The sequence below is a fragment of the Cibotium barometz genome, chromosome 13, assembly GCF_041138505.1.
Source record: "Cibotium barometz isolate CiBa-2024 chromosome 13, ASM4113850v1, whole genome shotgun sequence".
Lineage (NCBI taxonomy): Eukaryota > Viridiplantae > Streptophyta > Polypodiopsida > Cyatheales > Cibotiaceae > Cibotium > Cibotium barometz.
Window position 1 is genome coordinate 46,002,682 of NC_141058.1, and position 26,683 is coordinate 46,029,364.

General features: G+C 43.6%; 1 protein-coding gene across 1 annotated transcript in view; it reads left to right on the forward strand.

Annotated features, from left to right (window-relative positions):
* Positions 1-26,683, forward strand: part of LOC147632744 (protein transport protein SEC31 homolog B-like) — a 52,032-nt gene that overhangs the window by 14,360 nt on the left and 10,989 nt on the right. The window contains exons 3-18 of the mRNA XM_086807589.1: positions 8,336-8,458; positions 8,576-8,663; positions 8,775-8,811; positions 14,945-15,053; positions 15,137-15,194; positions 15,315-15,412; positions 15,502-15,621; positions 15,715-15,781; positions 15,866-15,972; positions 16,702-16,832; positions 16,907-17,492; positions 18,339-18,431; positions 18,523-18,708; positions 18,856-19,066; positions 19,262-19,371; positions 20,507-20,596. Of these exons, the coding sequence (XP_086663715.1) occupies positions 8,336-8,458; positions 8,576-8,663; positions 8,775-8,811; positions 14,945-15,053; positions 15,137-15,194; positions 15,315-15,412; positions 15,502-15,621; positions 15,715-15,781; positions 15,866-15,972; positions 16,702-16,832; positions 16,907-17,492; positions 18,339-18,431; positions 18,523-18,708; positions 18,856-19,066; positions 19,262-19,371; positions 20,507-20,596 (2,214 nt within the window). The remainder of the gene's footprint in view (positions 1-8,335; positions 8,459-8,575; positions 8,664-8,774; positions 8,812-14,944; positions 15,054-15,136; positions 15,195-15,314; positions 15,413-15,501; positions 15,622-15,714; positions 15,782-15,865; positions 15,973-16,701; positions 16,833-16,906; positions 17,493-18,338; positions 18,432-18,522; positions 18,709-18,855; positions 19,067-19,261; positions 19,372-20,506; positions 20,597-26,683) is intronic.

Consider the following 26,683-nt stretch of genomic DNA (forward strand, 5'->3'; position numbering starts at 1 on the left):
GTTTTCATTGGCTTTACCACTCCCATTGGCAGTGGGATCGGAATAAACCAAATGCAAATGACTTCCGAGTCACAAAGCTTATTATCTCCTTCCTTGGCTTTGTCTACCAAGGAAGCAACCCAACGGATGTGGCCAATGTGCTTCATCATCAAATCCAAGGAGTGTGTAGCACATCGTGTCCAGAGAATGTGTGGATATGTGGACTCTAATATGACACCCATAAACTTGCAATTGCTTGCATTATTTGTGACCATTTGCACGACATTTTGTGGCCCAACCTCCTCAATGGCCTCATGTATGTGTCTCCATATTGTTTCTCCTATAGTTTTAAAAAATATTATTAATATTATCCCAGTTACATGAATCTCGAAAGTGATTGTTGCGCCTTTCATAAAAGAAGCAACTTGCTGCTAGTACTTACAAGTTGCAACGTACCTGTGATTTGAACTCACGGCCAGAGACGTCAAATCGACCTCAAGAAGGTCGTGTCAGTGCAACAAGAGACTAAGATGTTCAACAAATGCGGCTTACGAACATCTTTCCAACCATCAGAAATTATTGTACATCCATACAAGGCCCAGGAAGACCTAAGTCCCTCTAACTGATCATGCACCATATCAATCTATCTAGTCAGTCTTGTGGTACGAATTTCCTCTGAACCTGCTGGAGTAATGGGCACTCTTGCAGATGCTGCAGCGGACACGGCATTCACAAAGTGTTTGTATGCTCTTGTAGGAGCAATGTTGAATGCCAAGTTGCATTGATAGAACAAACGCTCCTCAACAATCTCAGCCTGCTTTTTCAGACTTGGAGCCCAACTATCACGCAATGTGTTGGGACGTTATACTACACGTGACTTCTTCCGTGGTGCTAGACCCTCTTGTGTGACAGGAGCCTCTGCTTGAGAAGGCCCACTATGCATAGATGAAATATGAGCATCAATATGAGTGGTGCTAGCACATGGTATACTCGTGCCTGCACCACCAGTCTCTCTTGCACCTCCCAATGGGGCAACACTTTGAGTGGCCTTCTCCTCTCCTTGCTCTCTTGGTGCTCCAACATTATGGTCAACCTCCTGCGAAGCAGGGTCTAGAAGTCTTGTCTTCTCTCTCTGAACAATTGCATCAAGCGTAGCCTGTGCAATGGGGGGTTGAAGACGACCTATGATGGCCATATACCGATTGTGATCCCCACCATGCGCTATGAAGATGTGCTCAGGGACTCCAACAAATTCCTTGATGCCTTTGCTGCCATCTCCCCATGCAAGGTGTGACTTTACACGTGTCACACCACCAGACATCCCTTGCCCACAATAAATGCAGACCGCCTTCCTAGAACTCGAACGGTTGTATTTGTTGATGACAACTGTTTCAAGCCATGGGTCCCTTGCAGCTGAAGATATCCCTCTCGCGGAGCCCGAGGTTGCTTCGCTCTGAACCATGGTGCCAAAAGAGCTGAAAGTATACACACCAACAATTCAATAATCAATCAATCAAGAATTATAATTATAATTCGATGCCCAAACCCTCAAATTGGTGGAAGAATTGAGCGACCAATTTGGGGGTCCAAATTGAGATTGCTCAAATTGGGCAACCAATTAGGGGGTTTTGTCCCAAATTGGACAAAACCCGTAGATTTGGGCATCAAATTGAATGCCCATTTCTGAAATTTCAGAAATAGTCATTCAATTCAATGCCCAAATTTGGGATTTTTTAATCAAAATTTGAATTTCTTCAAAACAAAAAAGGAAAAATTTCAATTTCTGCCAGAATCCCCAAATTTGGGCATCGAATTGAATGCCCATTTCTGAAATTTCTGAAATTTGGGCATTTGCTTCGATGCCCAAATTTCTGAAATTTCAGAAATGGGCATCGAATTTCAATTTTTGCAAAACAAAAAAGGATAGAGAGAGAACTCTTTTTTTTTCACTTTCAATTTTTGAAAAAAAATGAGGAGAGAGAGAGAGAGAGAGAGAGAGAGAGAGAGAGAGAGAGAGGGCTACCTTGCTGCCAGTTGCTGTAGACGCCAAGGAGAGAGAAGACAAGATAGCGTATGGTCGAGTAGCGCCCCTCCCTGAAGACAATCGCAACATATTTTTTTTTTCACATTTTTTACAAGGTTACCCGCTTTGAAACGTTCAATGTTTCACTCCATGCACGAAACGTTTCACCAACGTTTCGTGTTTCACATTTCAAGGAAAGTGAAACATGTTTTGCGGTGACCCTGCATGGAATACATCATGCATAGTCCAGCTCGGAGGTGGCTTCAACCTCATTGAAACCTTGTTTATCTTTCTCAGGATGGGAAAAGGTCTAAAGCTCCTGAATGATAGCTTTGGGCATTGCTTGCCCAATGTTTCGATCTTTGCTTCATGATCCGAAGATAAACCCAATATACTCCAAACACAAATCTCCAACAAGAACCCGTTCATGAACATGATGATACTGCATCTCAATGTGTTTCGTACGAGCATGAAACACAGGGTTCTTGGCAATGGTGATGCAACTCTAATTGTCACACCAAAGAAGAGTAGATCTGGTAGAAGGAAAGCCAAGCTTCCCGAATAATTTCCACAACCAAATCACCTCACATGGAGCATAACAAACTGCACGATACTCCACCTTTGTAGAGGAGCGCCACAATAGGCTGCTTTTTAGTGCTCCATGAAATGGCTCCAGACCCAAGTGAAAAAACACAACCGGTGGTCGAACACCGAGTGTCTGGATCTCCATCCCAATCTGAATTAGACCATCCAAGAAGAGTGCATCCTTGGCCATAGAAGATGCCAAAGTCAAAAGTACCACGCAAGTATCGAAGAACTCTGAGAGCACACTATCAATGCTGCTGACGGGGTTTGGATGTGAAAGAACTCAATAAGCTGACTGCGAATTAAACGTCCAATCGGGAGTAGGTCAACCAAACCAAACAACCAACGAGAACCCGATACTGTCCCTGATCAATCCCTGGAGAAGCATCAAGAAGAGAAAGCTTCTCACTAGTATCCATAGGAGACGATACTGATTTACATCCAGTCATCTGAAATCTGTCAACTATCTCCCGTGTGTACTTCTGCTGAGAGAAGAAAATACCCTTAGGGGTCTGCCAAATCTCAAAGCCAAGAAAATAATGCAAAGGGCGAAGATCCGTCGTCTCAAACTCTGTCTCCAAAGCATCCTTGACTGAAGGGATCCTCGTAGAATAAGAACTTGTAAAGATGAGGTCATCAACATAGACCACAATAATAACAATCAACCCCCTCTCAAGGAGGATATAAAAGTTCGAATCTGCATGAGAACGGCGCAAGCTGAGCTTCTAAAAGAACTCATCAATCCGCTGGTACCAAGCCCGCGGAGCCATATAAAGCTTTCTTCAGCCGGTACACCTGATCCTATTTGCCTGGAACCCACTTATGAGACTGTTCATGTCTCTTGCTTAGGACTGTTTCACTTCAGTATATTCAGCATAGTTGCCTCGTATCTCTCTCTCTCTTGCAGTCTCTCTCATCACACTCTAGTGCTTGTATGCTTCCGCTTTGTGCACTCTTTCACTTGGGAGTATAGTTCTCTTCACCACTAGCTTGGAATGGTTGCAAGGAAGGAGAAAGTCGAGCAATCATCTTCTCTTGCATTGCCTTTTGAAAAGCTGATGGGTTCCCTGTTTTCTTAGTTTTTTCCTTGGATGCTCCTGTGCCTTCAAAAGCGTCTTCTTCGAGAGAGTCACCTTTACTCATGAAAGTCCTCTTCTTCTTCTTTGAAGCACTTGGTGGCAGCTTGGCTAATTCACCTCAATGTGCCCCTGGTAGTTTGCGGGAGCTTGAAATTTGATAAGTGAATCTTGTTTATCTTTTGGCTCTTCAACAAATATCCTTGAGGAAGTACGAGATAGCTGATAACCCTTTTCTAACAAGAAAGCAATGGCCACCTCTCTTGGATTTAGTCCTTCTTGCTTAGCCCAATCTCCCAACCTGTCATGAAGGTTTGTGACCGAACAACCCTTTCCTTGATTCTCTTGTAGCTCCTCAATTAAGTTATCTTTTTGAAAGAGCTCCTACTTCAACTCCTCAATCTATTGGAGATAGAAGTTCTCTTGGTTCTTGATCTCTTGCTGATATTTCTCTTCTATAGCTTCCACTTCATGTGCAGGATTCCTCATGGCTTGCAAGTTGTACAAGAGGTATGGGGGATGCCTTTGGCTTAAATTTGATGTTGAGAACCTTGGCTCTGATACCACTGAAACAGTGTGGGCATCCGAGTAGATACTCCGATCCTAGTTTGAATACACTTGCAAATCAATGAGAAACTTTACATTGAATGAAAGCTAACCTCTCTCAACACATCACTGGGGACTGGGGGGGAATGGGCCACCTCCCTCCCCTCTTAGGTAAAGCTTCATTCCAAGGAGTATTTGTTTGGTACAAGTATGAGGGTGCTTAGCACAAGATTCCCAACATGTGCATGAAAGATAAGAACAAACACTTGCCCTGTTCCCGGACCAATAGCTAGGGAAAAGCAATAAAATGGTCACTGTTCTATGACAAAAGGGTAAAGTGAATCAGTAACATCATACAACCAAGAGGAACTCACAGGACCACGTCCCAGTCTGTCTCGTTGTAATGGAAGCAACCATCCTCTGTGTTTCTTCTCAGCAACAAATCCCCAGATTCTTAGAACCACAAGACATCTTGCCTTGCATTGTTCAACAGCATTTCATGACCACACCACTGGCCACTTTGTCTTTGCACTTGCTTGTGTTGGCTTTCAGTCACCGTATTATAACCCCTCTTTCTTTACTGTCTTGTATTGCAGCTTATGTGTGGCCTTATCTTGTGACTCCTTGGCCCCACTACTTCTCTTAGCTAGCAGCAGGTACAACATGTGCAGTCAGCACAGCAGTCGTCAAGGCACAGCATAAAGCAGGTGTTGAAAGCAGTCATACAATTGGCCAGCAACTACAGCAGGTACGAGACAGAAAGTACATCACGTACTGCCGGGAGTAGATTCAATACGTACAGCAGATACGGGTACAGCAGGTATATGTACAGCGAGTACGGGTACATCAAGTATGAGTACAATATGTATAGGTACAGTATAGTACTTGGCTGGTTGCAGTATAGTCAGTATGGTACAATACGTACAACCGGTATATCTCGGGTAGGTGCAACATGTACAACAGCTGTTGCCTGGTGATTGGAAACAACCCTACGTCAAAACGATTTGAGTGAAGGGCATCGCCCACGAGCCACCGCCTGGAGAGTTTTCGCACCAACTTGCCTGTGTGTTGATCATCGTGAAAGTGGACCTAGTCGACCAGCTTTTATGAATACAAGTTTGTTGATTTTTTAGAAAGCCACGTATAAATGGAAGTTTCTCTCTTGGGGGTACATCTTGCAACTTGTATACGTTTCCTCCTGCCACGAGTCTTTAATGCCAAATAGAACACATGTTGTCATGTGCATGAAAGATGCCATGGACATTCTCAGATGCTGGTCCAGAAGAGGCAGCCAGATAAAGAGTACGAGAATCAGATAGAACTAGGATTTATGGAGCACAGAGTGCAGATTAGCTAGTATGGACCGGGAGAATGACAAGGATGCACTGTCGGCTGCATGGCAGAGCTGTTGGCTGAACCAGATAAGATTCTAGGAGCTATCGGTTGAGGCGGCTGCAGGCGCATATGCGTTTATAGATTTTATGATTATTCCGTCCAGTGTGCTGGCCGACTGTCGGTCGGCCAGCACTCCAAGAAGTCCAAGAGGGTATAAAAGGCCAAGGTGCTCATTGTGTAGATTCATTCATTCCTTTAGGGAGTGGATCCTTAGGGTCCTTAGTCTAGGACAGATTTTGGTGATTTACACCTTTTGTATGAAGGCAGCCTAGGGCTGCAGATTTAGGTACCTTTTTGTACCATCAAAAATATACTGAATTTCCAGCATCTCTCTCTCTCTCTCTCTCTCTTCATGTCTGCGTTTTGCATCAGATTGTTTCCAGGAGTGTTTAGGGTTGAAAGAAGACCCCCAGAGCTTCCGTGTGTTACACATGTGATGCCCAACCTTAATGATAGTGTGCAATATTATTAACAGTGCCCATCCACATTTAAATGAGTGTGAACTAAAAAGCTTATTAATGGGTCACTATAAAAATGTCTCATTTTTGGGCCTCTTTTCACATGTTTTAAACCTTTATAAATGCAATAAATTTCAGCAAACACGGGCCCTCTTGTAAGCGACGCCAGGCATCCCCTATCTCTTCATATATCCATGCAGATCGGACACAAAAACATGTCACTCTTTAGCAAAAATCCTCTAATGCATTCACATGCATCCATGATTTACGCACATGCATGTGTCCCCTTCCTCAATATTTGCACTATTTTGGGCACTCTGTAATTCCCAGTGTCCTTTCACATAGGAACATGCTCAGTTTGGTGACAGATCACGAAGATGGAGTCAAGTGTCGTACTGCCCTCCGCCTTTGGCTATCTTAATATGCGGTCCTGAGTTGATAGAAACTCAATATGGTGATTGTCATGGCCCTGTGAAAATGGAGCGGGACAAGTGTGGGCATGGTGGTTGCAGAGTCAGAATATTTTATGATTCACATGGGGGGTGCCCGGACAGAGTTTAAGATGTGTGGACATCCCTAGGTGTGAAGGGGGGAACTAAAAACATTAAACTTTAATGTTTAATAAAGTTTGCCCCTAGGCCTTAGTGGCCCTAGGAACTTATTAAAGTTTGGGGCCCTAGGGATTAATTTGGGGGAGGAGTGTTTCTCTCTCCTCTCTCTCTCTCTTCCCTTTTTGGGGAGTCGTGTAGCAAAAGTGGAGGAGTTTCTCTAGCGCATGAAGAGAAGCGTGGAAAAGCACAAGAGAAGGAAGGCGGCTGCTGTTTTCTGTGTACTGCTGCTGTTTTTCTTCTGCATGATCAGTTGCACTTCCCACGTGTGCAGTCCGTACAGTGCAAGTACAGGTGGCTGCTGATTTCTGCTGCAAACGTTGTGTTCCCTCTGCTGGATACTCTGCGCACAGGCCCAGTACAGGCTGTACCAGCAAGTACACAGCCCGTACCCTACTGTACGACTGCCGTACAGTGTACGGACAGTCAGGTACAGCAAGTACAACTGTTGCAGGCGGCGTAAACAGGTGCTGGACAGAACTGTGTACTCAGATTCAGGCAGGTACAAGAGTGGACAGCAGGCTGATTGTGCAAGTACAACTCTTGGCACGTATCCCGAGGTGGTACAGACGGGTATTGTGCTGATTTTCAGATCTGTATTTTCAAGGACAGCATAAGAGTGAACATCAGGAGGAGGATACAGGCAAGTACAAGCACATGTGTGAAGCAGGGTTGTGGATACAAGTGCCTGCAAGTACAAATTGGTGCTGTTGCTTCCTCCAGTACTGTTTCACGAGCTGAACTTGGTAAGCCTTGTTTCTGTTCATCTATCTCTCTTTCTACTGCTTGATGTCTGTTGCAGATATGAGTTATCTGGCCCCTTGTGAGAGGAGGGGTATGGCAGATTGACAAGGGTTGAGACAGAGTTTGGACAGCACATGTATGTTTGAGCTGAGAAGATGTATCACGCACTTGAGTTATGCCAGATGTATGCCCATGGCTGGCCTGCTTAGTGATCTTGGCTGATCAGAGGGAGGCACAGTGTGTTGTTTGAAGACACAGATCTGTGTGCATAGATCCTCTGTGCTGAGAAGGGTTTGTGGGCCGTCAGATTGGATATACAGGTGTAAACTCTTGGCTGATCTTTGTGTTGTACTCAGCCATTCATTTTTTATTATAATTGAATAAAGAAATACCGCAAGGGGCGCCAAGCTTTGGGGCCAACAGGTGTCGCTGTGTTTTCAGATTTGGGCACTCTAGCTCCAATCTGCTTTGTTTCACATCTAGACTACAAGTGGACGGGTGATCGCTAATCTACCGCACTCTGGTTTTCTATCAGAGGCCGGTTTCAGTGATTCATCTATGAAGATTGGTCTGCAAAGGATGATACACACACTCGTACCTTCGCTTAAGCGATGATGGATGTAGTGTACGCTCCATAGTTGCATAATATATGTGATGTAACACCGTATTCTGTATAGTAATAAGTACTCAGTAGTAAACATTTTGATGTGTACCTGTAAAAAGTTGGACGTCGAGGTTGTTAGGTTAGTTATCTAATGTTTATTTATCAATAAGTTTTTGTATTCCTCAATACTACTTAGATATATAGCGTGTAGGTGAAAGGGGTTTTGTGTGTGCAAGCATGCATCCATGTATTCAAGTTTGGGATATGCGCAAAGCATTCTACAGAAGCATTTTAAGGAACGGTGTTGACTTGTGCAGGTTCGTGGCTTGGAGTTTAACGTGATCTCACCCAATTTTCTTGCTTCTGGGGGTGACGATGGAGATATTTATATCTGGGATCTTGTAAATCCAACCTCACCTTCCCACTTTCCTGCACTAAGGGTAAGAAGTTCATTTTCATGGACAAAAACTATTGTACCAATACTACAAATGGCTTGGTAATCAATTATATAAAATTGAGTGAGCTGGAAGATAGGTGATTGTTTTTGACTTTGCCAGGGTGTGGGACAAGAGCACATTGTGGATTTGTCTTGGAACCACAAAGCTCAGCAGATCATTGCCACAACTTCCAATACTGGAGTTTCAGGTATGTATGCCAATGCATGGTGAGAGGGCTATGTTTCTTACTGCGTGGTGATAGGGCTACGTATCTTACTGTCCTGCAAGTGATACATCAGAATCGGCTGACATTTTGCAGTGGTTTGGGATTTGAGAAGACAAAAGTCCATTCTCAGGTATCTCTGCCACCTTGTGGTTCTCTTCTGTTCTCATTGTTTTTCACAAGCTTTGTCATGTGAGGTCTGTTGAACTGAGGTGCTGAAAACTTTTTTAAAGATTCCCGACATCGTGTTTCATAGCGCTATCTGCTGTTATCCCTCCGATGGCTGCTGTTGGATTTTTTTGGTTAACCAAACTGGGTGCATCATTATGACGTCAACACGTTGTTTCGGCACTTTGATCTCCTTGGTTTCTGACTAGATTCAGCCTAGGTTGAAGGACTGACTCTTGAATTACCCTGATTCCCTCTTATGCCTTACCTGCAGCTCTGCAATGTCTCTTGCAAAGGACCAGCAGACCTCTGCGAGCTTTTGCAAGCATGCATCAACATCATATAAGATGAGAGGGTTTCAGGAGGGCAGATAAGAGACAGTTAGAGAACGTGAATAGCCTCAGGAGGGTGTCATCCTCTCTCTCTCTCTCTCTCTCACACACACACACACACACACACACACACACACACTTTTTGTGAAACCACTGCTTCATTAAGGATTGTATGGTACATTCATAAGATCTATCACTCTTATGCTTGTAAATAATAGGCATAAGAGTGATAGGTCTCCAATCTGTCAATTTATCACATAGCTGTTTTTTAGGGACCAAACGCACCAGCCCTTGCTTTCAATAAGCTGGCAGCACACTAGAGTGCCGACAAATATTAATCATACAAAGCACTTCATTTTTAAGTGAATCCCAATATTTAAGAAAGTACTCTGCTGTCAAGCCATCCTAGCCAGGAGATTTCCATTTCCCTAAACCACGTAAGGCATCATGAAATTCTTCCGCTGTAAAAGAGACTTCGATTTCCAATGCTTTCTAAGGTGTAACAATTTGGTTAACCTACTGCAAAAGAACATGACAGGCATGCAGGGTTTGTTGTGATGGGTGTGTAAAAAAGGGTAGTAAAATGGTTCAATACTTATGTCCCTAGCTGATGTTTATTTTGAGTCCACTGCCCTTTATCCTTTTTGAGTCTATGAATGGACTGGCTTTGCCTGGATGCATGTAGATTTTTAAAGGAGGCCTTTGAACAACAACCTTTATCCTTGAGAAATTTTTGTTGTGCCCTAATTTGCCATTTTTGAAGCTTCTTGGCATCATTGCGTTTCAAGCAATTTTGAGCCTCTAGAAGATCATCCTGCTCCTGAGCATTCAGTGTCCTATACTGATTGTACTCGGTCAGTGATTGTATTTTAGATTTTGCAATCAATACATTTTGTCTTTCCATGCCAATATAGCATTTCCCATATTTTCGAATGACATCGTGAAGTTTGATTGCAAATCTGAACCATGCCAGATCTGCATCTATCTGCATGTGAAGCTTTATAGGTTGAATTTCAGCCTCCACCAAAACTTTGAATTGCTGATGTGTTAGGTAACTGTTATTAACTATAAGCAGTTTCTTGCAAGGCAAAGGTACATCATGCATAGTCATGCCAAAATACAAAGTCATCCATAAAGGGAAATGATCTGAAATTTGCATAGAGAAGTTTATGGACGTAGTGCAAGTAAAGGCATCAAACTGATCTGCATTTAGCATATACCATTGATCCAATCTGGCCATTGATCCAATCTGGCCTAGTAGTCATGTATTGCATTGTGATGGAAGGTATATGCTTTTTGGGTAGGCATTAGGTTCTTCTAGAAATCACACCCTGTTATGCCTTGAAGTACATTTTGCCATGTCCTTTTCTTAGAAGCAATCATGTGTGATCTGAGAGAGCTATTGCCTTCATAATATGGTGAATTATTGAAATCACCACACAAAAAAGCATTCGTGACCCATGGATAAGCTTGTAATTGTTGCCACATTTGAGCTCGCATTGCAGATGTTTGCGACGCATATACAGTAGCAAACTCAAATATTTCACCATTCACCATGCATTGAATGATCATCCATTTGCTATGAGGATCATTATAGGCCAAATGAGGCTGTAGCTCATGCCTAACCAAAATGGTAGCACTACAAAAAGCACAATATCATATGGAATATTGAATGGTACCGTACGGACGCGTATGGATTTTTTGAAATGTTTTTTTTCGTTTTTTATTTTTTTTAAAAAAAATTGTCCAAGAGAATTTTTTTTTGGGGGTTTATGTTTTGTTTTTGCTTGTCTATGGCTATTTGAGCTTCCTCTGTACTTTGATGCTTCCCTCCTTTTTAAAATACTCCATATCTTGAAATTGGAAATATCTAAGGTTATAAGTATTTTTTTAAAATATCATATTTTATCGTACGTTAAGAAAAAAAATTATATCATACCGTATTTTCCTGTACGGTATTGTATCGTACGAATTGTACGGTATCGTACTTGACAACTATGGATCAAACGAACAAAACAAGCTAGCGCTAGGCTAGCTCAAAGTGTGCCAAAACAAGGGTGAAATCTGTCACCATGACCATATGAAAGAATGCACAAGTAGAAGCATACAAACGCTAGAGTGTGCTGAGAGAGAGTGCAAGAGAGAGAGAGATATGAAGCAACTATGCTGAATATACTGCAATGAAACAGTCCCAAGCAAGGGACATAAAAAGGTCTCATAAGTGAGGGATACAAAATGAAAACTACACAATGAAAAAAAGAGAGAGGCAAGCCCACCTATATATAGGTAAAGAGGGCTGGCCGACTGGACATGAAGTACCCGACCTAGGAAAAATGCTAGAAAAATATGGAAAAAATAGGGTGGCCAGCCCACAACCAAGGGCCATGAAAAGGGACCAAAAGAGGAACTCCAAATATGAGCAGAAACTGGGGATGAATGTGCTAACACTATCACCTCAGTTTTCCGTCCTAGCTATAATCCAGCCTCCGAATAAAATGTCAAGGTGTAAGGTTTCTCATGACCTCGGTTCCTGTAAAACAAAACCCACATCAAGCTAGATACCTAAGCTGTCCACAATCCTCAATCCTCTGGGTCTAAGCCTTCAATTAGTATGTGACACATGAGACCTATCAAAGGAGACCCTCACTAGAACATTCGAACACACCCACTAGCATGAATGACCTTTTTCAATCTCATTGGGTTTTTAGAGGGTCTAACGATTCTAGATTTTCTTGCTATTTGAAACTTTGAGTAGAATAGGAGAGACTCATTGGGATCCAAGTTTGACACCTTGATAAGTGATAGAAACTCAATTCAATAGTTTATCTATTAAGATTTGTCTAGTATGGTGATGCATCTATATGCACAAACCTGCATCCACTCTTGAGGGTTGATGATGTCAGGGGATGTCATAGCATGTAGTCTATGCTTTGCTTGATGAAGTTGATGATTTGATGCTTCAGGAGTAGATTCTCAAGGAGTAAAGATAACACTTTGGCTTTTGTTTAGTTTGGGAAAAGGCTTGAATTTTCCATTGTTATATCTTGTGCCGAATTAGCAGGCATTTCTTCTTGGAGTCTTCGTCCAAGTTGTGGTCAGCTAGTTTATTATAGTTCCTTCTATCCAAAGCGATGCAATTGCCGATCTAGCTACCATGTGTGTTTGGTTCTCTTTAGTGGTAGCCTAGATCATGGCTGAGTTTGCCCTTCACCTTCAAGAAGTGATGGAAACTCAGTTCAATGGTTTATCTACAAAGATTCGTCTACTACGTGATATATCTTCATGCATGAACCTGCACCTACTTTTGGGCGCTGTGACGTTGTGATCATAGTAACCAGAAACGGCGTTTCCGCCCTCTGGAAACGGCTCGGCCGTTTCCGGAAACGGAGACCGGCGGAAACGCCGTTTCCGTACATTTTTTTTTGGCAGCCGGCATGTCGGTTATTTTGTAGTTTTTGAACCATTTAATTTTGAAAATTGGCAGTGCCACAGTGGGCACCTCTGACTCCCAAGTTTGATGATCATTGTTGATATGTATGATGTATTATGATCACAATTTGCAGCTCGCTATGTATGCTTCAGCCTTCAGCCTTCAGTTTTTTATGGTTCACATGAATTTGCCGCGACATCATACATGTCCATTATCTACATTCTGTTAAGTGTTATGATTCTAATGTCCACTTGAGTCTTTGATGCGTCTTGTTTGAGGTCTCTATGCATGTTTTTTGCATCTCTTGACATAAGTTTATTTAATAGGATGTCTCTATGCATGTTTTTTACTTGTCTAAAATAAATTCAAAAGAAACTCCGTTTCTTGCCGTTTCCGACCTCGCGGAAACTCGGAAACACCGTTTCCAACCCGGTCCGAACCGACCGTTTCTGCCGGTCCAGGTTACTATGGTTGTGATGGTCCTGGGTGATGGCCACTATATCATCACCAGTAGCCACACAAGAAGATAATATATTGGAATCAGATTTGGGGAACCCCAAAACCATAACTCCAAGGCACTCTACAACTGTGTTGATATCCTCTGATACTCTGTTGACTGAAACTGACACCTGAACACACCCTATTAGAATCTGTTGATTTCTCCAGAAGTCCTCCCAGGTCAGATCTGACCTCCTACAGCTCTGAACTTCAGTCCAGACATAGTTGACCTCTATTTGACACCCTTCTGTCTTGAATCAACCCCAGCTGACACCTGAACCACCATCCAGTCCACAAACTTATCTGACCGACTGTTGATAGTTCTCTGACTGTCAGGCCAGACTTCAAAAAGCTTCCCTTCAATCCAACAAGACAAGATCTACTCTTCTACAGTATCAGCTGATTAACCGAGATACACAGTTGACTCTGTAAACTATCAGAGACCTTCAGATCTGACCTAGATCTAGCACAGAAACCTTCACATCTTCACACACTGACGACTCTCCTTGTCAATCTCAATCCAAATAACAACTCTCACAGAGCCCACTTCATGCTTGATTCAACCCTAAACTCTCAGACCTTAAACCTTCATCCCAAATGAACTCTCTCAGCAATCGTCAACCAAAAACAACATCTTCGTCCATAACCGATCCCACATGAACCAAATTCATCCAGAACAGAACACACCCAACCAATACATTTCATCATAAAACATCATCATCCCATATACAACATATTCATACCCAAACCCTTTGCTATCTCCACACATGCTAAAAGAAGTCTCAACAACCTTGAGACATGGGCTCAAACAAAAGGAAAACAAAGCACAGAAAGGGGGAAACCTTCACAGATGCATCCTAGCATCAATCTTCACAGATTTATCTTCATGTCAACAGCTTCTAGCGTCAATGGTTGAAATCTGCAGCCACCTCTGCAGGTCTCCATCTTCAAGCACATTAAGGAACAATTGAGCAAAGCACTGGATTAATCCAAGTTCCAACAGAGCTGCACTCTCAGAGATCCTAGGGCACCTCAAACTCCTAAAAGATCCTCTGTTTCCTTTTGCACCCTCTGCTCTGGACAGATCCAAGGCTCCTCACACTACTCCCGCGTGTTCTTCCAAACGATCTCTATCGCCTCAATGACCTTCGACCCACAAAAACAGGGAAAAAAAACAGCAAGGCTTCCAAGCCTTCATATTCGCTTCTGTCCCTCCTCTTCAATCCTGCAGGCACTCTAGCTTGCCAGCCCTTTTTCCTCCTCATTTTTCTTCTTCCTGCTGAGAATCATGCATACTAAACTTGAATTAATGCAGTTTCCATTCTATAACCATACCTTTTTGGCTCTCCCCGACTGGTGATCTCTCCCCTGCTGCCAAATGGATATGCCTTCTATGCATGAGCGGTGGATGCATGTGACAATGCATTACCATCATGTGTATCATCAGAAACAGGCCATCCCCATCATCTCCCAGACTCCCACATACATCCACATATCTTCCACCATCTCTTACACCATAATATCTCCAAGATCACCTAAAGCTATCCCTTCTTGAGTTCACAACCACAAGAGACTCTTGCTGGGGTTCTGATCCCTCTGGCATTCATCACAAAAATGCCTCTTCACAATGTGAGTGGGGATGCCATTGCACATAGACTATGCTATGCGTGATGGAGTCGACGGTTTAAATCTTTGTGAGTAGGCTTCCATAGAGTCAAGATTACACTTTGGTTTTTGTTAAGTTTGGGAAATAACCTGAACTTGTTGTTTTTGGTGCTTATTGTCTCAACTACAGCATTTACTGCAACTTCTACTTATGTTTTCACTTATCTATGCAGTTTAACGGATCCTAACAACAGAAGACCTTGCGCAGCTTTGGAGTGGAATCCGGAGGGAGCAACACAACTAATAGTTGCTTCAGCTGATGACAGATCGCCCTCTCTTCAGGTAGCTCTTTGTCTTTAACTCAAGACAGTGCATTTAACTGAACCTATCAGTCATGTAATTCTAGTTATGTGTGCACATTGCAGGTTTGGGATTTGCGCAATTCTATCTCACCAGTGAAGGAGCTTGTGGGACATACAAAAGGTCAGTGCTCTTTGCAGGCCTTTTATTTTTCTCAGTACTACCCTCTTGCCTTCGGAGGTCAGGGATGCCTCCTTTTTCTGGCTCAAGTAATTGATTTTTCATGATTGTAATTTTGTGCAGGTGTGGTGGCGATGGCGTGGTGTCCTATTGACAGTGCTCTTCTTTTATCTAGTGCCAAGGACTACCGAACCCTGTGCTGGGATACTGTTTCTGGAGAGGTATTGAACGATTCCTCTCTTTTTCTAGACCATTTTTTCCCCATTTTCAATCAACAGTTAACGGTGATACTTGTTGATGGACTGTGCAGATCATTTGTGAGCTCCCGGTCAGCAGTAACTGGAACTTTGATGTTCAGTGGTCTCCACGTATAGCTGGTGTATTGTCTACCTCCTCCTATGATGGAAGGGTGAACTTATATAATATTGAGGTGAGAGCTAATGGTAGAAAGCGGGTCTTGTATATGTTTACTTGGGGTAGTTTCTGATTGATGTGGCTTCTTGTGGCTTTCCTCCCAGCTCAGGCCTGCAGTAGGATGCTGCCTAGTGAAGGTGATTTTGGTGGATCAGTAGGTGCTGGAGCTTCTTCAGGTGCTCACTTGTGGAAGCATGAATTTCTAGTTGTCTTAACTTATTGCTCTTTTAAGTTGACATATACCTTTTGTGTGTGTCTAGCATCTATGAGAGCGCCAAAATGGTTGAAGCGGCCTGCTGGTGTAACCTTCGGTTTTGAAGGGAAGCTTGTTTCTTTTGGTGTAAAAAATGGTGCTTCGGTATCAGAGGTGCACACTGTTCTGCTTTTCAAATTTTTCTTAGGCATTAGAATCCTTTTTGCACAATCAGCATGATTTATTATGAAAATCATTTTGTACATATATACATACATGAATGGATGCATACATACATATATGCATGTACGTGTATCTCGCACACACGCACACATACACACACAATTCACACAGACAATTGACACATACATACAATTGATACATACATACATACATACATACAATTGATACATACATACAATTGACACGACACACACATACATGCATACAATTGACACATACACACACACACCACGCACACACAAAATTGACACACACATACAATTGACACATCCATACATACAGTTGACACATACATAACAATGAACACACACATACATACATGCAAACGCACGCACGTACATATGTATACATACATACATCAGTACATAAATGTACTTACGTACACATACATTCATACATTCATCCGTATGTACATGCATATACATAAATACATACATACATAAATAAATACATACATGTAATACATGCATACATACATGTAACATATAATTGACACACACATACATACATACGTATACATACATGCATAAATACATATGCGTACATATGTGTGTACGCAAATACATACATACATACGTACATACATGCATTTTTTTGTTGTTGTGGAAAGTTGCTGGTGGTCTTTTATTCCTTAATGCATTCTTCTTATTTCTGGATCAGTTGAACATCCAAACTCTTGTTACTGAGGAGGACTTGATCAGTCGATCAAGGGAGTTTGAGGCTGCTATTGGAGATCCTGGCAGTAAGTCTTCTTTGCGAGCTTTGTGCGAAAGGAAAGCTCAAGAATCTGGGTATGATGTGACCCTGTGCCTAGTAACTCTCTGTTTAAAAGTATGATGCTTATAATTAGTGAATGGCATTTTAGGTCGGAGAAGGAGAAGCAAGTCTGGAGATTTTTGAAAATCATGTTTGAGGACAATGCCCGAACCTCGCTTCTCAGTCACCTGGGATTTGTCCTACCATTGGCTGAGGACAGTAAAGTAGAAGAGGATGTAAATGGCGCAGAAGATTTGAACACTGACATGACAGAAAAGCTGAACCTTCTCAATGGTACACTTGAAGCTATTAGTGAAGATTTTGGTTGCCTTGGTGCTACTGACTCAGATGTACAAGGAGACCCTATTGATGATGGGGCAGATTTTTTCAATAATCTTCCTACTCCAAAGGGGGCGGTTTCTCCCCGGTTAGTACCAAATGTTGAGAAAGAAGCAGTTGAAGAGAGTGTGGTGCTTCATGAAGAGGATTATGAAGATGGGCTAGATGAGGAAGATGACTGTGACAAGGCAGTGCAACATGCACTGGTGATTGCAGACTTTAAAGGTGCTGTGAAGCAGTGCCTTTCTGAGAATAGGATGGCTGATGCGTTAGTTCTTGCTCATGTTGCTGGTTCTGAGCTCTGGGAGGAGACATTGACCGAATATCTAAGGAAGCATCGTCGCCCATATCGGAAGGTATTGCTTCATTCCTCTATTCTTTATGAACTAATGGTGGGTGTAATGTACTCTCTTGTTTTTAGCCTTCATTTTGTGAAAGCTATGTTAGTTCTAACACCACTATTTATGTTGGCACAAGTCCTCACTACTCAGTTTCTGAGTTGGTAACTTGGTGTCAGCAGCTTCTTCTTTTCCAACTACTGTTTGGGGAACCTCCCCCTCAAAAAAAAAGAAGAAGAGAAAAGGGAGGACCAGCCACAGATCCTCATCACCTCCTTAGGAGCATTAAACTGTGCAGTTTTGCAGGACTGCTTTTGGGCATTAAATTTGGAGGCTTCTTCGCGGTAGCACCTTGGCCACCTTATTGGGTCAGAGTTCAGATGGCTGCTCAGGTGACTGCAATGAGACACCCCACACTCAAGACTAGATGTCCACTGATGACTAGACAGAGACAATCAGGAGACAACTTGTGACTGCACTTAGACTTCAGTTTTATTTGGAGGAGCTCATTGGCCTTTTGAGGAAGGAGGAATTGATTATGGTGCCTGATTCTCTATCTGAGGTACCCTTTGTAGAAGCCAGGGGATGTCATGGATCATAACGTTTAGAATTTTGCAGTGGAGGTTTTATCATGGGCTGATTTTAATCTGTGTTCATCCAAGTGCTCCACTTTGACCAATGTTGACCAACGTATGGCTTGTGTTGATCACTGGTGGACCAATATTTGACTTGGTTTTGTAGGCTTGTTTGACCTGTACAATATCTTTATTGGCATAGTCAAGTTCTTCAATTTATTTGCTTATAAGTGCCTTATGTGCTAATCTTGTTGAATGCTTCTATTTAACTAGTGGGCCTTAATTTCAGGTGTTGGCAGCGGTGGTTGCCCATGACATAGGGAATCTTGTGAATAGTAGGCCATTGAATGCTTGGAAAGAGACGCTTGCGCTACTTTGCTCTGTAAGTCTCTTAATTTATTATTGTGTGTGGATTATATTCCTTTTTTTTGTGGGTATCCTGAGTGTTGGCTGAGAGATTATTATGTTGACAGTATACAGGCTCTCAGGATTGGACAATGCTTTGTGATGCACTGGCAGCAAGACTAGATGCTGCAGGCTGTACACAAGAAGCACTTCTTTGTTACATATGTGCAGCTAATGTAGAAGAACTGGCTAGAATATGGTATCGGGATCGTTTGTTGAATTCAACTGGTGCCATGTTTGTCAAGGAACTGCAGGTTTGATTCAATGTTCTTGCAGAAGCTGTTTGGTAGGGAATGCATAGGTTTGCATGATGTGATCGGGTCTGCTTCGGGTGTGCCTGATCTGGCTTGTATGTTCTCACATTGATGTATCCTCTTGACATGAATTTTGTACTTTGGTAGGATTTGATGGAGAAAATTGTTGTTTTGGCTCTGGCGAAAGGTGAAAAGCACGTTACTCCAGCATTAGCCAGATTAGTGGGAAGCTATGTAGAACTGCTAGCAAGCCAAGGAGTAATTACAGCTGCCATGGATTATCTTGGCCTTGTGCCACATGAAGAGTCACCTGAAGAGCTTTTAGTGCTAAGGGATCGCATTTACAGTAGCAAGCAAGGTTATTACTTATTTTGTGTTGTGATTTATACAATTTATTTTGTAGGTGTTGGGGTTCAAATTCACACCCCATTTTGGGCAGCTTGGTGCGATTGCCACTTGAGCAAGGGCCTTGCTGACTATCTTTTGTGTTATGGGCGGGGATGTGTTTTCTCCTTTTTTTTACGTCAACATAATTCACGTGTTTGACTGGCAGGAGAGGTGAAAGCTGACCCTTTCTCTTATTCGCATAATGCTCGGGATGCTTTTCCAGTTCCAGCAGTTAGTTCGACTTCTGGGCAAGCGACTGGCCTCCAAACTCCTCCAGTACGTCTATTTGCTCAGCATGTTTGTTATGAACTGATGGAACTGCTGGCAAACATCAGAACTCTTTAAGTGCTTTCTGGGGCTTTCTTGGTGGATTCGATATTGTATGGGAAGCTCTGTTGGAGTATGAATTACCTAATAAGAAGGGAGCATTTCTTTGCAAGTTTGAGAAGGCTAGTGATTGGGGCCATCTGGTCTGGGTTTGATGCTGTAAGGTGGTAGGAGGTTTTGATGGGGGGCTGCTAGAAATTTTGGGACTATAAGCAAGATGGTAATGGCCGGCTCTAATTAGCGTAAGGTGGAGAATGAGGATGTGGGCCAGCAAATGCTAACCATGCATTGAAGCAAGTGCCGTGACAGAGATTTTTCTTGGTCAATGGAGCATCTGCTGTGTGTGTGGTCACACACACACACACACATTTTTTTTGGGTGAAATCCACTGTTTCATTATAATTAAAATGTACATGCATGGTTGTCCCAGAGTGGGACAGCCAGTATCAAAAAGCTAAAAACAGTGATAAAACACTTCTAGCTGAGGCAAGGAAAGCTGTCCAAGGAAATGAGCATCTTGAAGAGACTGAAGCAAATAACAACGAAAATACCAGAGTGGGACAGCCAGTATCAAAAAGCTAAAAACAGTGATAAAACACTTCCAGCTAAGGCAAGGAAAGCTGTCCAAGGAAATGAGCATCTTGAAGAGACTGAAGCAAATAACAACGAAAAAAATCATAAACATCCACGGAGGTATGCTGAAATAACTGTGTTTTCCGTGCATGATATACGGTCCACAGAGCCCAGTAGCAGCACCAGGAGAAGAATTGAACATAATCAGGGAGGGAAGCAAATCTACCAAAGAGTCAGAAATGCCTGCCAAAAGTGAGGTTGGGAAAACGAGCATGGAGCAGAGCTGTAACGAGCAAAAAAATCACAAACAGTAGGACAGGCCCATAAAAGATTCAGCACAGTCTCACGTGGATGCGAACAAGTCGGACCCCCCCCCCCCTCCAACACACACACACACACACACACGCATATATATATATATATATATATATATAGAGAGAGAGAGAGAGAGAGAGAGAGAGAGAGAGAGAGAGAGAGAGATTAATTGATTAGTTTTTTGTATTTCGTACAGGAAAGTACTTACCCTCCTTACCCTTCACAAGAGACCTACGAGGCAAATCAACAAGGGATGTTCTATCACCATGCACCTGATCTCATACAGGTTTGTAAGCTACATCTGACAAAGTAATATATAAGCAATTTACCATGGTCGTGGTACCGTGGTTGTAAACAATTGATAAAGGTCTTACTTGATGTTTTCAAATGCTTAAAGGGGGGATGGAATCAAAAGCAAGGGTCATATCTGAGGCTGGCAAGGTTTTACCCATAATGAATGCATAAACATGGAAACATAAAAAAGCCAAGGAAAATAGGCCCACATATTACCCGTGTCCTATATATACAATGAGTAGTAAGGTCACTGAAACTACTGGGGCTCATCATGGATCCTCCTCCTGTGTGACAGCATACAAGGAAGCAATGCCCACTGTCTGAGGCAATTAACCTGGATCTAGAGCTGACAAGAGGATGGGCCCGATCGTCGAGGGATAACTCCAAAATAAATAAATAAAACGTCTGGTCCTCTGAAGGGACCTCCGGGATCCGTGATAACTCCAAAATAAAAAAAAAAAACATTGGCTGGCCTGCCCAGCATGTGATGCCCGTTGAGAAAAAACGATCACCGTAGTCTCTTGCCCGTTGCTTCCTTCCCGTTGCTCTCCTTGCAACTTGTCTCAACACCACACTATATAATCTATAGTACGAAGCTTGTTTTGTATAGTGTACTTGTCTTGTACACAAGACTTGTTTCTTGTGACTGACACAAGTCCCTAGAGCTGAGATTCAAATCCCAAAGCTCCAGCACGGTCCTCTCTTCCCTCCTTTCTCTCTTTCCCTCCCTTTCTCCACTTCTGGAGCAAGGCTAAAGTCGGAGCAAGGCACTTCTCAACTTGGTCCTCCACAATCAATAACTTTTAATCAGTAAGTGTTAAAAAAAAATAAATTGTAAATGAACCTTGTTTTTTTTAATGTGATCATTGACTATTTAAAAAATAGATGGGAGGCTTCTTAATTAAATTGCACCTTTTTTATTAATATAACAAGTTCTTTTTCAATTATTCCCTCTCTTCTTCTTACTGTGCTGCATTCAATAGTTTGCACTAATGGCATTCTATGAGCGGCGGCGTGGTTGTCGTTCATGCGTGGCCGAGCGACAATACATCGAGACAGCTCATTGTCGATGCCCTTTGCCTCTTCGAGAGAGCCTGACATTGCAATAGGCAATCTCTAAAAGGACTCGACAATGTCATTGCTCTCCCATGTGGTTTTGGGATGATGAAGATTGCTTGCTATTGCAAATGGTCCCAAGACATACTCAAAGACGAGCCTCCATATGGCGAAACCTACAGCTTGTAGAAGAACATGCTGTGGTTCTAGTTGATGCTGAGATACCTACCAGTCATGAGGGGGGATCAAGGCAATAAAGCCCATGTAGAAAGTCACCTGTTGTAACTATTGCTAATGTTGAATGAATAAAGAATTTTATTTTTCTCCGAACTTTGTCGGCTCTATTGTGTACTTTCTTTTTTTAGAATCTCCTAGCACCTTGTTCTTATTGTCCATTGCAATGACCCTTGTTTCTCGGTCTTTCTTTGCAGTCTTTGCATCCATGGCCTCCATGGATCATTTTATCTCAAAGAAGTCTAAATCTACGGAGTGGTCTTGGTGGGATGAGGTCCTGGCGAAGGGTGCCTACAAAATAGGAGGCGCAAAAAAGTGGACATGCAAATATTGTCTCCTTACAAAGTCAGGTAGTGCAACTCGTATTCGAGCACACCTGCTTTATCAACATGGACAAGACATTGCATTCTGTATCAACATCACTAGTGAAGCACGAGAGGAGCGTCGTCAGAAAGACGAAGCAACGCGGGTATCTTCATCGGCTCGGAGAGCAGGGGTGAGAGTAGATCCTTCCACATATGTGGGCACTCCAGGACAAACCTCTGGAATCACTAGGTCTTCATATGGTGGAATGCCTTCATTTTTTGAACCCACAAGTCCATTTGGTGCACCACCACCAGCAGTGGGCGCGAGGGATACTGTTCGATCGAGGCAGAGTACACTTCGGAGTAGATGGGACCCAAAGAAGAAGGATGAGGTGGATGGTAGTGTTGCGTGCTTCTTCTACCATGATGCCATTGCCTTTCAGGCTGCTCGTAGCTTCTACTTCAAGGACATGGTACGCAAGATTGCAGAGTATGGATCCACCTACACTCCTCCATCATCAGAGGCATTGAGAACCACCTTACTAGCGAAGGAGAAGGGCACAGTTGCTGCAGCAACAGAGATTGTTAGGTCCTCTTGGGACAGGAATGGCATCACACTTATTGTAGATGGCTGGAGCGACACTCGGCCCATATCCATTCATGGTATCATTGCCTATTCCAGAGGGCAATCTTACTTTATCTCATCGCATGATGTATCCGAGACAGGGAAAAGTGTAGAAGCACTCTTCCTAGAGTGGTCAGCAGCCGTACAAGCGGTGGGTGAAAAGAAAGTGATCCACACTGTAGTTGATAGAGAGAATGCGAACAAGGCAGCCGACAGATTGTTGTGTGACAGGTTTCCTCGTATCACATTTTCTGTATGCATGGCGCACTGTCTCAACAATCTTCTCAAGGACATCGGGAAGTTAGATTGGGTTGCTCCCATCATAGAGCAAGCCACCCAGATTGTATCCTTCATTTACAGGCACACTTTCTTGCTGGCTGAGTTCATGAAGAAGTCATCTAGAGATTTGCGCAAGTATTCAGACACTCGCTTCGCATACAACTTCCTCATGTTGGGGTCCCTTAACAAGTGTTCTAGTGCCCTAAAGCAGTTGATGGTGAGTGATGAGTATGAGAGGCATGCATTGTCTGGAACCGTTGTAGGGAAGGCATGTGTGTCAAATATTGGGAACCCTCTTTGGTGGGAGCAAGTGAGACGCATCATAACTTTGGGGAAGCCGATCATCCACTTGTTGAGTTTGTAGATTCACTTCAGCTATGCATTGGAAAGATTTATGAGGGGATGGACAAGATGGTGGAAAAGTTGGAGCACATTGAGCAAGATGAATAGAAATACCAGGTTTTAAGGAAGCTATGCCAAGATAGATGGGATATGTACCATTCACCTATGCATGCAGCAGGTTTCATGGTTGATCCCCAGTTTCAAGAAGCAGGCAATCAATACACAGATTCAGAGGTGGCAGATGGATGGGATATGATTTTGGAGAGACTTGAGCCTGACATTGCAAAGCAGAGAAGTATCAAGGATCAACTAGCAGATTACAGGGCTTGCAAGAGGAGGTTTGGAAGAGCCAATGCTTTGGCAGATTGCTTCACCACTCATCCATGTGTTTGGCGGGAGGACTATGGGGCAGACACTCCAGAGCTGCAACAATTGGCCATCAAGATTCTGAGCCAGGCGGTCAGCTCGTCTTGTTTGGAGCAACTATGGAGCTCATTTAGCCATATCGCTTCAAAGAAGCGAAACTGGCTTGGCACTCAAAAGACCAATGATCTAATTTTTGTGAGTGCCAATTTGCGTCTTCTTGAGCGAAATGAGAACCCCCAATGTCACCAATTGGCCGACCATTTGGTCCATTCCTAGTTTTTGCGTCTCGTTCACTTGAGGCCAGGCCGGTGTCTCATGTGAAGAGGCCAGTATTTTGCTGACATGTGAAGAGGCCAGGCCGGTGTCTCATGTGAAGAGGCCAGTATTTTGCTGACATGGACGGGAGCCAGACTGGTGCCACCCGTGTGTTAGCAAGATGGTGTCGTATGGACGGGAGCCAGACCAGTGCCACTCGTGTATGACCTGGACTGTGTTCGATCCATGGGACTGTCACGCCATGGAAGAGCCAGTATTCGTGCCGTGTTTTGCCTATGGGACTGTCACACCATAGGGAAACTCGTGCCTGGAACTGTGTCTTACCTATGGGACTGTCACTCCATAGGAAGACCAGGTTTTTATGTTTTTATGTCGTGCCAGTTTTGTGCCGACAGATATTTTGTACATGTTCCATGAACGGGAGATATGTCCATGTTACTATTTGCACATGCACACATATTTTGCATGTTTGAAACTGTTTTCGCATGACATGTATTTGTGTGTTTGCCTGCTTGACGTGTTACTTACTGAGCGGGGACGCCTGCCAGTGAGTCGTGAAGTCTGCTCTGTATTCTGACGAGTTTTAGTGCATGTTAACAGGTGGTAAGTATGTTGCACATGTAGTTTTTAATATTTAATTCTAACCCCTTTGTTTTATAAGGTTAGGTGTTCACACTTATTTAAAAGTGGGCACCCCCTTTGGCCACCCACTTTGGGGCCAAGGTGGGGAGCCCCACTTTTAAGTGAGTGTGGGGGTGGGCATGGTCACCTACCCCCACTAATCCCCCACATGCATGCGTGGGTATCACTAAGGTTAACCCCACCTTTATTTTATTAAAAAGAAGGGCTCTCTTCAAGCGTGGGAGGCATCGCTTCTTGCGTTTGTCCATCACCCATCGCCTCCTTCTTACGTAGACAACCGGCGACCAGCACTCCGGCTCCTCTCAGGCTGCGCATGCCACCTCCAGTGGGCTGTGTTTCTGCATACGGCCAGCAGGCAGTGTTCATCAGCAGCAACAGGCGGCCTTTCTCCTTAGACTGCGCTCCGTCCCCCATACAGGTTGTGCAGGCTACGCTGCTGCTCTTCACAGGTGGCTGAGTGCTCTTTGCTGCTGGCTGCGCCTGCTTCTACAGGTGGCTGAGAGTTATCACAGGCAGCTGTTTACTCCACGCTGCACTCTCCCAGGCGGCTGGCTGTACTGTACACCTGGCGGCTGCTTCACCATCCATACAAGAGGCTGCCATCTCTCCCTTTACCACTGCACGCAATCTGTCCCCAGGCGGCTGGCAGCATCAGCACTACAGGCGGCTGCCATCTTTCTCTGCACTGCTGCGCATACACCCTTCAAGGCGGCTGCTGTGTACCTGCTTGCAACGTACAACCTCTGGCGGCTCAAGTTGCGCCTACCCACAGCAGGCGGCTGTGCCCTTTGTGGTGGAACTTGTCTGGTGATTCTACACGAGGCAACTATTACTTCAACAAGGGTGGTTTCATCCTCAGCGAACCACAAGTATTGGTTTCCTATCAACCATCTAAAAGTAAGTGAATTTCAGATTTGAGTAAAGTATTATATGTTTAAATCTGATAAAAGATTCATCCCGCTCGGCCAACACCCGTTCGGTGCCGGGTTGTCCAAGCTGTATTGGCAAACCTCGGTCCAAAGGTGCTGAGATCGGGAGAGCCAGGCGTTAGTACGAGAGCGCCTGTTTGTGCGTGGTCTCGGAACACCAGTGAGGCGCTCTCCGCGGAGTCCAGTGAAAGCACAGGACCGTAGCGATTGGACCACACTAGTGGTCGTTCTGCTTCGAGCTTCTACATCGAAATTCGAGCCTACTTGTTTGGTACTGTTTTCATATGTACATGGACATTATCTGGTTCTCAGAACCCATGGAGCATTGTATTCTTTAAATACTCCCAATAAATATATCATATATTGAGGGGGGGGTCGGCCCGTTCCGGCCCCAGTGCTGGTGTCCATCTTTCCATTTCTGTTCATTTAAATTTCAAGTTGTTTTAAGTTGTCCATTTCATATTTGTGGTTTTAAAGTTGTGCTATTAAGCGTGTGGGTGTCCAACGGAGTCTTTCCCACTTGACAGGATCGGTTTCATTGGTATCAGGCACGGTTGTTTCCCTCTTCCTAGTGGAGAAACGAACCTGTGTACTGGACATCCCGCTTTTAGCAAACTTTAAACACAATGGACAGCCAAGGCAACCCTTTGGAAGTACCAAATTCGAGGGGTCCATCTAGTGCTTCTCGTGGGTCTGATGCCTTGCGAGGTAGACACAAGTCCCTTGAAAGGGTTATGGATAGTGAATCCAAGGGTCAACTGTCTCCAGGAAAGACAGTTATGCTTGAACAAGACCCTGATGCTATGAGGGCTGAAATGGAACATATGAGAAAACTTTTGCAGGCTCAAGAGCAAGAATTGAAGTTTTTGCATGAAGATCCTCATCTACAAAGTGCTATTGAAGCCAGGAAGGCTGATGCTATGGTTGATGTAACCTTTGAATCAATGGCTCGTGAAGTAGGTAAGAAACCAAGGGAGTTGGCACTTGCCTATCTCCTTCGCAAAGGTGATATCAAAGAGGGGGAT